The sequence below is a fragment of the Pithys albifrons genome, chromosome 11 (genome assembly GCF_047495875.1).
Source record: "Pithys albifrons albifrons isolate INPA30051 chromosome 11, PitAlb_v1, whole genome shotgun sequence".
NCBI lineage: Eukaryota > Metazoa > Chordata > Aves > Passeriformes > Thamnophilidae > Pithys > Pithys albifrons.
In genome coordinates this window covers 10,382,459-10,396,127 of record NC_092468.1, presented here as the reverse complement: position 1 = coordinate 10,396,127, position 13,669 = coordinate 10,382,459, and the positions used below count along the sequence as shown (strand labels likewise).

Sequence of the window (13,669 nt, the reverse complement as noted above, 5' to 3'; positions counted from 1 at the left end):
AAACAAGTATTTTAAAAGAAGGGTAAAAGGTATTCATCTAAGTAAAAATACCTGAAAGTCACATTTACTGTTCTTATCATTCATAGTTAAGAAAAAAAAGTTTTTTCTTCTGCATTCACTTCAAATAATGAGCATATCTTTAATTCTTTAAAAATCTGCAGGAATGGCCAGAACCTCTATATTTAAGACTTATGGAATTTTAAAAATAAAAGTGTTTCTTATGCAGATTTTTAAAATTCAACGAAATTATTTACCTGCACAGGCTTTCATAATCTTTTTCAGAGGTCCCATAGTGTACATCAATCCAACAAGAATTCCTGCTAGATGCCCAGCAAAAGAAGTCCTATAAAATAGGAAAATTTTGTTAGTCATGAAAAAGGAAGACTTTTTATTGTAGGGACACTGAAGAAAAAGTGTAACATTTGTTGTAACCAGAAAAGTCTCTGAGTGAGACCAAGCACAGAGAAAATACCTGCCTGCAAGGACATAATGCCAAATTTTCTTTCTTCATAACTATCTTAAAATTGGTAGGTATATACAGATACAGAAAAGTAACTGGAATGCAGAAAACTAATTAGAGACATAATTTTAATTGCTTAAAAGAAGAATACCCTTTCCCTAAAAGTATTTAAAGACTTAGCAAAGTAGTAAACTAGTTTCAAGCTTTAATAAAGTAACTCCACAGACTTATTCTGAAATGTCTAGGTAGGACCTACCAAGATCATTTACAGCTCTGAGTGAAAGCAGACATAGAACTTCCTACTGCTCCATCAACACAGCCCTACAGTTAGTCTGAGGAAATCATGAACACAGATACACTGCACTCCTTGCAACACAGTGCCTTCAAATTTAAAAGAAGTGCTAAGAACCAAATTCTTTTCTATACATGCCAACGATTTCTTTAAAAAATATCACTACCATTTGCATACAGAATGAAAAGACTCTGGAGCCTTCTGAGAAATCAGCACAGAAAGATATTTACAGTAAATAAGACAACTTGCTTCAATTATTGCCATGACTATGAGATCCTCTATATATTCATAAATCAATTTTCAGCGTTGAAATTAAGGAGTCAAACTCTTGAGTTTAACCAGGTTTAAACACTATTTGCAAATTTTTAACTTCTATAATGAAGATAGGGAAGCAAATACACTAAACATTAAAATTTCCTATTATACGCAATTATAAATAACTCATTTATAGTGGTTGTCCAAAAATTCAAGTAATATGAGCTTTTTTTGCCTTTCTGAAGTAGAAATTATCTGTCTGTTTAATGTAAAAACAGATTTCAATGTTACACTTTTTCCATTCTGGTCAGAAGTCTGAAGGAGTCACACAGATGACAGCCCGTGCACTCAAGACAAGGCATCACTGGCAAAAGGATACAGGGAAATGCACAGGTCACTAGAGGGAGGTAAAGATCAAATCTGAAGTCACTTTTGCCCCCTCCTTAACCACAAACTTGTATCCTGCTGTGTAGAGCTGTGGGTCTCCCCCATAACTAACAAACAATTTTTGTAAAAGTAACATGTAAATGCTGATGTGAGAATTTATAGGTAAAAGGTACTTGCAAAGATAAAATATCTACAAGGAACGAATTTTCCAAACAGATGGTATGCCCCAGTTACTGACCTCTTACCTATTCAAAATTAAATTATGCAACTTACTCAACAAGGGGTAATCAGACACTCCAAATCCTGTAACTTGTCTTGGCCATGCAGATGAGCATGTAAGAGCAATGCTGTAAGAGTGACAACTGCTATGGCTCATTTCAAGGCAGTTGGCAATTACTGATTAAACATATTGTGTTCTAGGACATGAATTTCTGGAGATTACTACTTGTTTTCTATGGCCCCTATTATCATTTCAGTGCTGTGAAATTGCTCAGTGTAGAGGACACTGTAGAGGTTTGAACAAGACAGCAATCTAAGCTTCTATAAAATTATGAAACAGTTTTTGATATTATTTCTTAACTTTCTATACACTCTCTACCCCAAAGACATTTCTGCAATAACGCAGCTGAAAAACAACAGCACCCAAACTCTGAAATCATGTTTTTCCCCTACCATAAACAGTATGATATGCTTATGGTTTGACTTCATACATAGTGCTTTTTTGTTATTCTTTTGTAATAAAATAAACAATAGTAGTCAACATATCACCAACAAAAACTACGGTTTTTGTAACACAAAACTTTAATTTTTCAGAAAAATGTTGTAATGCACTGAAAACTTCGGGTTGATACCTGTAGCAGTGTCATGCTCAGTGAACTCTCAGTTTACAAATAAAATTGTATATGGAATAGAGCACTTTGCAGGTCTTTCCTCTTTTAGCCTGGGATTCCTCACTTCAGGCAATTTGGCAGAAAGGCATAAAGCAAGTGTTTAACCTCACTAAAATTTGAACTTGTTCCTTCTAGTTTACGAAGTGTTTATCTGCTATATCACAGTATCTGACAAGGACAAAGTCAGTATTGTTGCATTCCTTTGTCTTTTTTTTTTTAAATCTTTCTGAAAAGTGGGGAATTGTATACAATTGATTTGTAGGTTTTGTGTCTGTACTTCACACAGATTCTCCAATATGATACACAGTTATAAAATATTGTACAGGAAAAATACTGATTTGCAAATAGAACTCCAAAAATCAAATGCCAAAGAAGAGGAGGGCCCTGTTCTCACAGAGGGAGGGGTGCAGGAACTGTGCTGGCAGAGCAGAGCACGCAGGAAAATTGAGGGAGATGATCAGCAAGAATGCAGGACAGTGACATGGCATAAAATTTGTGGAACACCAGGTAACAGTTTTACCATAAGTTAGAGGAGTGACTAAACCAGACAGAATGGAGCAGGATAGAAATGGCAAGCAAACACTGGAATGCTGTTTTGCCACTGAAGCCCTTGGCACTATGGTGTATTTGGATATTTTGTTGAAAACACACATCCCTTTTCCTTGTCCAGCTTCTGTTCTCTTCCCTCAACTACTGAGCAACACCTTCTAGGAATAGTTTTTGACACGTGCTCCAAACAGAGGGTTTTTAGGAAAAAGAAGACTGCAGCCTTAATTGTAGCCCCAAGACTCCTCTTGTATACCAGCTAACACTGCTCATGCTTCATGAGACATTTCAGACTGCAGAGCCCAAATCTCTCCTGCTAACTCAGACATATTAAATGCACTTACCCTGGGGCGATTAAATGAATCGCCACCAACTCCACCCAACAGGCGTATTTACTGGCAATCCGCAGGCCAAGGACGGTACTGACTCTGCCTGGGTTGTAATGGTTATTAAGAACTTTCAAAGCAAACAAGACTCCTGCAAACAAGAAGAAAGCACATGAAGAGAGAAGTATTGTGCACAAATAAAGAAATGCAAACAATTTAGCTAAGGAACTTAGTACCATGCAGTTCCACAGCACCCCGAAGCATATTGTTGCATGCCACAACAATAGTTCTAAGCTGGTTTTTCAGTGATACTTTTCAGTGACTTAAAAAAAAAGGATAGAAAAATTATGTATCTGTATAACAGCCAACTCTAAGTAGGTTTTTAATATGCCTACTCATTGTAGCTATTCAGGTATTCCAAACAATACAAATGTAATTTTAAAATGGGAGTTCCAGTTAATTAATTGACAAAATTAGTGAACTCAAAAAAATGTCCTGTGAGTTGAGAAAAGCTATTACTGAAAACAAGACAAACAGACATGTGTGAAGCTCAACAATAGGCTGAAATTCTAAATTAATGGAAAATTATCTTACATATACTCCAGAATCACTTGTTTCTGAAAAAAAAGTAGATAAATCACCTTTAATCACAGCAAATAATTCTTCATTTCTAACTGACTGCAACTGTCCTATCATGCACACAACACCTGATACAAAAGAATGAATGCAGAGAACTTATTGGAAGTTAGAAGTCTTTGTTAAACAATTCCTCTCAAGAGAAAGCTGACACTGGTCTGAAAAAAAAGCCTGAAAAATCAGCAAGAAAAAGTTTTGACATGGACATATGGACATTGGCACAGGCAGCCAAAGCCCTCAGGAAGGGGTTGGCACTGGGGCCCTGCAGCCACCACAGAGACAGATCCTAGAACTGGGCATGTCTCATCACCCAGGGGTGGGTGACCAGAGAATACCTGAAGCTCCCAATGAGCAACCACCACAATGTTCCAACTGGTCCCCACTGGAATACCACATGGAACCCTCAGAGGTGTTGAAGCACGGTAGAAGTTAAAAAGGAGGGCTTGCTTTCTAAGGCTGGATCCCAATGACAGGAAGGGAAACCCCTACTTATCTAGAAGAGCAGTGCTACTTCTCCACTGCAGACTTTCTTAAAGAGAGGGGTTCATTGACTCGATCTCCTAAACTTTGATCTCCTAAAGGAGAAGACAAGACCATTCCTGGAAGGAACTTGACCAAAATCAGGTGCTTGGATGTTTCCAGCAGAAGCAAATCTAGGAGATACTCTCTAAAGACAGGCATTTATACTCTGTAATTTAAAAATAAAAATTTTAAATGCATAGACTTCTCTAGAAACCACCTATTAAGCATTACTGACATCAGAAAATGAAAAGCCTCAGACTTCAATTAATCAGTGATATTAACCAGAAAACACAATTCTTCCAGGATAAACACAGTTTTCATGTTCTCAGGTAAAATCAGTGAGTCTCAAGAACATGAACTGAATCACATGATATTCATACCCAGAGTACATGCTTTAAATGAAAAAATAGGAAAGCTTTACTGACATGAAAATCATATATATGTGGATCCACACCCATCCATTTGCTGCAATTAACAATTACTGTTATACAGCACCTATAAATTTTAATTTTATATATGGAAATTGGACCAACTTTGTGTCTTACCTGAAAAACCTACACCACAACTCATTCCATAGGAAGGATCATCCAAAATTTTCACAAGCAGGAATTCCAGCACCATATAAACAACTCCAATCAGCACTGAAAACACGGCAATTATGTAGGCAAACCATCTGCTCTTCAGCTTTTTTTCCAGCATTATCCCCTTCCAAAGCATGGAAATCATGTTATAGTACAAATGCCAGTCGTCTGCATGGTGGAAAGGGGAGAGCAGCAAACGCTGCCAGTCCCTTTTGTAGAAGGCTTCGTGGACACTGACACACACCTCGGCCAGCGGCCTCACAGGGCTCAGGAAAAGGAAGATGTTCAGTGCCAGGACCCCAAGGGTAACAGGAGGAATGTTCTGGAGTCCAATTTGAGAGATTTGATAAAGCAGCAAAAGCAGTCCAGCGTTGACTCTCCCCTGCCTTCGTTGCATTGTTACTTCTTATTCAAAGAAATGTGAAGATTACTCCAATTTCTTGTCTTTTGTTCAATTTCAAAATCTCAAGTTTTGGAAATTCTGAAAGAAAAACGACAACTTGTTATACACATGTAGAGGGGTTTTAAAGCTCATCACTGCCTTTTTTCTATTTTTTTTTTTAACACGCAAATTTGTCAAGGTAATCAGATGAGAACTCTTGTTTTATACCAGAAGAAAAATTTAAGTAGAATAAAAATCAGAATTTTTAAACTGATATGAAGCCCAAATTAAAGAGATTTACACAGATAATCCAGACAAGCATTGGGAGAAAAAGCAGTGTGCAACCTCACTGTCACATTCCAGGGCAGGCTCTACTTAATCTATAAAATACCTGAGGGTTCTAAACATGTTCTCATTAATGTCCTGATCCACTCAGAATTATTAAAATTTCAGGAAGGGGAACAGTTAAAAATTCTTCTCTTCAGTCATTGTTTCCAGGCTTCTCTCTTTGATTCTTTTATTTCATGCCATTCTTCCAACTTTTACAAATATTCAAAATAAGCTAAGCATGAAAATTAAAAGTTACAATATTGAAAAGTAACAGGGACCCAGCTAAGGCCTGTTAAATATAAGCTTGGAAAAGTGTTACTGCCTTCCTAGGGATTAAAATAAAGACTTTAGTTTGAAAATATGCAATGGAGAAAACCATAGGAGGAAATACAAGAGTTACAGCAAAATTTTCATCTCTACCTTATTTATGGCAGAAAAACCAGAGGATTGAAAAGGGCTACAGAAGTAGGTCTGGGCAGAATAGAGTCAGTGTGACACAAAGTGACAGGAGAGGAGGGAGGAGCTGCACAGCAGAACACAGCACAAGGTGATGAGGAGTTTCCAGAGTGGAACCACCCATGAAGACAGGAAGAGGCAGAGGATTTCAAGTAGGTTCCAAGGCTTTACTCAACTTTGCCACAAGGTTTCAAATGAAACTTCCTGGAATATTTATACACAAAATTCTCACCTCAACACCCTATTGAGCTTTCTATTCACTGCATAAAAATTAGTTAAAGTTGTTAATATACTAACTTTATTTAAATTCCTTTCCCATTCTTCATAACAAATGCTTCTCATTAGATAAACAAGCAACAACCTAGTTCTTCTAGAGGATGGTATTAAAAACTACACCTTTATAAAGGACAACTCAAGATGGAAAATTTGACTTTCCACATCCTATCTGTTAGGATTTATCAAGTTTCCCATTTGTACAACCTGCAAATGCTTTACCAAACATTTTTACTCAGGTATTCAGAGTATCATTAATAATTTGATTGGGTTGCACCACACAAAGTGAGTGAGCCCATGGAAAAGGAAAGCACCTCTGAACTGTTATCCTGAAATAGCAAAAGGAACTCTGAAACCTGCACAGGGTTGAACAACAAAGCTGACCCGCTGGGGGCCAACCCACCTCCTCTGCTGAGATGGAAGTGAGAGGGGCCAATACTGCCATGCTACTTCACATCTGTAATTTAGTAATGCCACTTCTTACACTTAAGTATTTTAGTCTCTGCAATTCTCTTTAAATTAATTTATGCTTATTATAGCAATCTAAGAGAAGAGAAAAACCAACCTGGTTGAGTTTTGTACCCTCAAAACAACTGTGGTAAAACCGAATGCAAGTAAAACGCATTTGCTAAATTACAACAAAAGTCACTGCATTTTTCCCCGTGGTCTTAGCTTGGAGATGCCACATAATATTTAAGCCTTGCCCAAACCAGAGTGGAAACAGCAGAAAGGCACTTTACACCAGGCCTCTTGAACACAGAACTACCTACACCGGTGCCTTCAAACACCAGCTTCTAGTGCTCACAATTTAACTCAGAGACCACAGGTGTTACCCCTACAAAGTGCAAATGAGCCAACCTGTTGAAGTGTAAATTGATCTTTGCAGATAATTGACACCATCAGCCTCCGATGCTTTAATCAACACTACCAAAAAACAGTTAATCAAAAGTTTAATCGATGTCTTTCTCTTTTTCCAGGCTACTTGCTCCAACATCAGATGCAGTGACATCCCTAAACTATGCTCATATTCACCTGCCCAGACCTCTGGTTTTTCTTGTACCACTGAAACAGCTGCATTTTTTCTATTACAAAACAGTCGACACAAAAAACTGTTAGAATTTAAAAGTCAACACAATTTAAACACAAGCTATTTGGAAACCTCAAACTCTTGCCATACCATGTTGTTCAAAATGCCAAATACTACAGTCCTACATTTTAAAGTTTCCATCTCCTCTTTTGATACTCTTAAATTTCCAATTGAAATATCTTTAACATGCATGCACTTAAGAAAAGAAACCCTCACCCAGCTCATATCCATACAATAAGTATGTAAAATGACTGGGTCACACCATTACTGCAGTGCTGGGTATTAGAAATCACTCCCATTAATGGGAGCAACCAAAACTGTCAGCCAAGACACATTGTGTTTGATTATAGGGGAAAAAGATACAAGAAAGAAAACAGCAGTTATTTGAGAGCCTTCCGGAATGCAACTCCCTTAAAACATATAGAGCCTTCAACTGTTCGAACATTCCTTCTCAGCCTCTACTCTGTTTATTAAAAGTCTAATGAGTCTTGAAACAATGAAACACTCTTTCCTTTTTCTTTTTTGAAAACATGCCACCCACTTCAAAATGTACAAATTTCCAGAATAGACTTGAAATGGCCATTTGTTTTGCATCCAGCCTGCCACGTGTCTGCATTTTTGTCACCTACTCAAGATAAATGTCTGAACTAAGCATTCTTGGAATTTGTTTGTTTGTTTTATACTAACCAAGTGTAAAGCATTTAAACTTTTATTTTTACTGCTTGCTTGCTTGGCAACCATAAAATATTGTGACTTCATATGCTGAAAAATCATGTAATAAAGCAAATATTTTAGTAAATACAGTAAAAATGAAATGTGCTGCATTTTTCTACAGCTATAATTTGAATGTAGAAGAAAATAATCTCCCTGTACCCTTGCTCCCCCCAAAATGGACAGAACTACCCTGAAATTTTGATTTATGTTCGTGTGAAACCCAGTACACTCCAGAAAAAATTATGCATTCTGCCTCTGCATCCAGATCAGAGCTGGACCAGCGTAAAAAACGGCTGGAACACGTAAATATCAGACCCTGAGCACAAGCCACTTCACAGATAAGCCTCGACAAGCCCACACTGCTTGTCCGTGAAAACACAGTCTTGGAGTACAAAGGCTTATCCAGGCATCGACACAAACAGTGATTTTAGGACAAAAGAGGAGTTCCATAAAGGAAGTAAAACCGAGCTTTAACCCATTTTACTATGGCCCTTAAACTTTGGAAAGCAGTGGGGAAGAGCCGTAATAGAAAAACAAAACAATGCAAGAAAACAACGTAAAAATCTGAAACGTAATGAATCATCCTGTTTATATTTCATATGTATGCAAGCAGCAGGTCAGCCACAAGCTGTCAGCTACAACAAGCTTTGAAATGTACAGTCAATTACACAGTTCAAAACAAAGACAAGGTTCTGACTTCATTATAAAATTAATTACTTCATAAAGAATGACTTCTGGATTCATCAAATGTGCCTTTAAAAAGCATAACATGCTTTCATTCACAAAGCAACACTGAATGGTGAACTGCAAAGACACTGTTTCAGAATTTGGTGGAGGAAGTCACATCTTTCATACAAATGTTTTAAAACAATTTAACTCAGTAACTACCTTGTTGAAAGGAGACAACACCAAACTAAATATCAACACAAAATGACTGCATAAGTGGCTACATCACAGTCTTTTTATTATGCAACATTTTAAACTTCATTCAAAGTTCTTTGTGAGAATAAGGAAGTTCTTCTGCCTCTTATGTCTGCTTCAGCATGAAAATTGAAAATCTTTTATAGTCCTTTAATCCTCTTAAGTGCTACTAAAAAGAAGTCCTTAACAAAATAAGCTTTTAAGCTAACAACTTCAATTTAAACATGAAAATTGTGTTCTGAAGGGTGTGACAATTACACTTCACAATAATATATACACACGAAACAATAAACGCCAAGAATAATTTTGGACACCTTATCCCCAAATAAATGAGACAGCTTTCAGAGGAAAGAACCCAAGAGACAGGCAAAGCTCATACTCTGCCGTACATCTTAAGTATGAAATCTGAGACACTCAGCATTTGGGTTTTAATTGCCTCTTTAGTTTGACTACTGCTATTTCATCTAAAAATAAAAATACTTCAGGGCTGAAACCTGTCCATCCAGCAGTAAAAGATAAAAAAAGTTATTCAATGTGTTTCATTATCACTATTAACCCACAATATCACTGGAAACCTCATCAATTTTGAACCCATGTTTTCATTCGTGAAAGAGAAATAAATCTCTTTTATATATCATCTCTTTAAATTTAATTAGTCTTACTATACCAATCTAAACATCAGAAAAAACATCCACTGGACTTTTCCTAAGGCTTATTGTTGTAAATACCAGGTGCATTCTATCATCATTTGAGACTACAAGCAGCCTCTAAATGTGCTTGAAGTAACTATATTTTAACTATCTGCCCTCATTTTCTACACAGCAGCCCCTTCTAATTCAAAGCCTTCATATTACTCAGTTGGCTGCACTGCAGTCACAGCAAGCAACATTCCCTTATGCCATACCAGGACACAGCACATGGAACCAAAGGGCTTCGTCAGGAACAAGCCCTTAGGAAGGTATAAACTTGCAAGTTTTGGTTCTAGAGAGGGTCACTGACTGTCCAAGCAGCCCTTTGGTTTTAAGGAGCTGCTCCTCCAACAGGTACAGCCAAAATCAGCTGCCTGAACTTCCCTTAGAGCCAGCAAAGTTAACTAAGCATGGACTGGAAGACTTATTCTGGAAATTATGGCATGCATTTCAGACACCAGCCTGATCCTGGAGCTGATACGACACATTACAAGCAATGTGGGTGTCAATGCAGTAACAGAACTTGCATAAAAACAGCATCCCAAGTTGCAAAATAAAAAATAAATTATAGAAGCTTAAAAAAGGCCAAACCACAATCCTACAGTAGCAATACGAGAAATATTTGATGTGACAAAGTCTTCAAAACCTCTTCAGTTTCTGAGAAACCAGAACAACAATTACTGAAAACTTCTTTATATCGGCATCCAGGAAATTATTGAAAATGTACTAATTATGTGACTAATCCACCACTAATTTCATTCCTTCCTGATCTTTCAGTTTCCTTGTAGCCTCTCTCATAACAGAGACTAATTAGTAACTACCTCTCAAAACACTAGGATACATCTACATTAATTAAAGTTAGAGAAGTAAAATAATCACAAATATTTATAGCACTGTACTGGTGAAGAAGGAAAATCACAGTTTAAGACAAAAACAACATATCAGATCAACAGTGAATTTCGTATTAGGCCAGTTAGAGTGGCCTAATCTTCAGAGATGTTTAACTCTTGTATAATTACAGTCAAGGATTTGGGTTTCAGCTGGATACTTTGTTTTACTTGATTGCAATAGTTACACTTGTGTAACCCTAGAACTGGGTAATCATTCCTTTATCTCAAAAAATTTATAATAAAATTAAAAATGAACCCACACATGATTGCCTGCCTCCACTTCTGAAGTGTGAAGCACAAGGGCTCATAAAAGTTTAGAATTCCTTAGTTTGTGTTGCACTGAGGGAAAATTTGTCTGCAGTTTGTAGGAGAAAGGAAGGCCAGAAAACTTACCATCTAATTAAATCCATTTTAAAAAACATTGGTTAAATATCCAAACAGTTCAGAAACACACACTTTCTAGTATATTAGTATTATTCTACTCTTGTCAATATCTCCTATCTATTTCAAGTAATAAAGTGCAGTTCCAGAAGAACATCTTTGTGCCATTTCAAGAAACCAAACCAGCTCAGGCATTGCTAATTACATTTTATAAACATCTGAATTAACGAAGGTCAGTCTTTAGACAGGAGTAAGAAAGTTTACCAAATACAGCTGAGGTATACTTGTGACTGCCTTTTATATATATATAAACACACACACATATATATACATATATAGGTGGAAATAAGTTGCAGGTTTGTAGTTTTTATGTTTGTTACCATTTTAACAAAGAGAAGGGTATAATTCTAGTCAGATACTATTTTTAAATGAGTTATTTATAGAATATGTAAAAAAAATTGCTGCAAGAAAACGGAGTAAATAATAACAATTAAAAAAAAAAAAGGTTGAAGCTGTAAGGAGCAGCAGCACTTGGGAGGGTATCTCTGATAACTCCGTGTTCCCTCCGGGCCCCCGTCCTCCTCCTGCGGTCCGGAGCGCGGTGGGCTCTATGTGTGTGTCTGTGTGCCTGTGCCTGTGTGTGCGTGCTTGTGTGTCTATCTGTATGCCTATGCCTCTGTGTGTGTTTGTGTCTGTGCGTGTGTCTCTGTCCGTGAGCGTCTGTGCATACGTTTGTGTCCGTGTGTGTATGTCTGCGTTTGTGTGTCTATCTTATGCCTGTGCGTGTATCTATGTCCTTGTGCGCGTCTGCGTAACGCTAAAGGCGGCGACAGCGTGAAATACCAGCTATTTGCGCGACTTCCCAAGCTCACTTTCACTTTGGTAACTCCGCTCGCCACCAAACCCGGGCGGGGGGGGGAGCGCCCCTGCCCCGGGGGGGAGGGTGGGGGGGGGAGCGCCCCTGCCCCGGAGGGGGGGGGGGGGGGGGGAGCGCCCCTGCCCCGGAGGGGGGGGGGGGGGGGAGCGCCCCTGCCCCGAGACTGCCCGTGCCCGGCCCGCTCCGAACGCGCTGAGCTGGAGGCAGCGGCGGCCGTGGCCGGGCTGGGCGGCGGCTCCCCGCACACGGCACTCGGGCCCCTCGCTGCCGGGACACGGCTGCGGGGCAGGAGGGGAGGACGGGAAGGCCGGGAAAGAGGAAAGGAAGGAGGAAAGGAGAGAAGGGCCGGAGCGCCGCCCCCGCCCCGCACTCACGCTCTCAGCCGGCAGCGCCCGCGCCCTCGCGCCGCACCACGTGACGCGCGGGGCCGCCCCGCCGGGCCAGCAGGGGCGCGCCCGGCCCGATAAGGGCGCTGGGGAAGGGGAGGGCGGTCGCCAAACTCCCTCAGAAATACCGACGTACTCGTCTGGCAGCGCTGAGCTGTGCTTGTACAGCAACACCTGTTGTAGTAACTCCTGAGATCATCGCTTAGTCGTGCCGCTCGCTGTAAAATGCGGAACCAGGTTCCCTTTGAAGACCTTTTACTGCGTGTGCCAGACAGTAACTGCTTCTGTAATAGTTTGGGGAGTCTGTTTTTCAAGGATTAAAAGCAACTAGATGGGCACATCATGGAATCCATTAGGTTGGAAAAGACCTGTGAGACCATCGAGTCCAACATGTGACCTGGCACCACCACGTCAGCAGGAGCCGGACACCGAGAGCCCCGTCCAGGCTGTCCTCAAACACCTCCACCACCTTGGGCAGCCCATTGCAAAGGCTGATCACCCTTCCTGTGAGGAATTTCTTCCTAATGTCCAACCTAAACCAACCCTGGCACAGCTTAAGACTACATGAGTTGCACTCATGTAGAGGCCTTGGTGTCACTAGACACTATTATTCCCCAAAGTTGACACAGGTAGACTGCGAGTTTTGTTGTTCACTAAGGAATACACTGAGCATAAATGCCCAAAATAATTGGTTGTCACAGAAATGCTGGCCAACTGGTGGTGCAAATATGTGACTAGAAATGAATCATGCAAACCCCACAGCCAAGGCTACATGTAAATGGCCCTATTTTGCTGTCATTTATGTGGCACTTTGGTTTCATAGAATGTTTTGGCAACTCGTACAAGTATGTCATAGAATTTGTAAGAAAATTGCATTCTGCCCTTCCAAAAACAGCACACAGCTCAGCAGACTGGCAGGCATGAAAGGGGCTGAATTCCTAGAAACAGGGTGGAGATCAAGTTAAAGGAGCAGGCTTTGCCAAAACAAGCAACTTCAGTATAGTCCTGGCTTCCAAGAATGAACAGAAGCCAAAAGAGGAGGGCAGACTCAGTGTGTGCCACCATTTAGACATGTTATCTTAAGCTCCTTAGTTTTGGCACATTTAGACCTGTTACCTCAATTAATGCTAATCATAATAATTCATAGAAATCACAGGATGTGGGAGTTAAAAATGCCTAAACTGATAGATTTTCTATCATACACCAGGTTTGCTGCAGTTGGCACCATTTTCTATAACAGCATACTCCATTTTCATGCAGTCATAATTCCAGTCCATAACTGTTAAAGTTGCAGTATTTATTGCCTGAGTTCAGGTCCAGATCTTATTACTGATACGCAAGTCCTAAGGTTGTGGTTGTCCCAGAAGATCCTCACTCACTTCCTGCAT

The 13,669-nt window shown here is 39.5% G+C and overlaps 1 protein-coding gene across 1 annotated transcript in view; it reads right to left on the bottom strand.

Annotated features, from left to right (window-relative positions):
• Positions 1–12,322, bottom strand: part of RHBDD1 (rhomboid domain containing 1) — a 31,049-nt gene extending 18,727 nt beyond the window's left edge. Inside the window, exons 1-4 of the mRNA XM_071566165.1 lie at positions 12,270–12,322; positions 4,860–5,376; positions 3,175–3,307; positions 255–343 (exon numbers count right to left, since the gene is read on the bottom strand). Of these exons, the coding sequence (XP_071422266.1) occupies positions 255–343; positions 3,175–3,307; positions 4,860–5,292 (655 nt within the window). The 5' untranslated portion in view covers positions 5,293–5,376; positions 12,270–12,322. The remainder of the gene's footprint in view (positions 1–254; positions 344–3,174; positions 3,308–4,859; positions 5,377–12,269) is intronic.
• Positions 12,323–13,669: the final 1,347 nt, after the last annotated feature.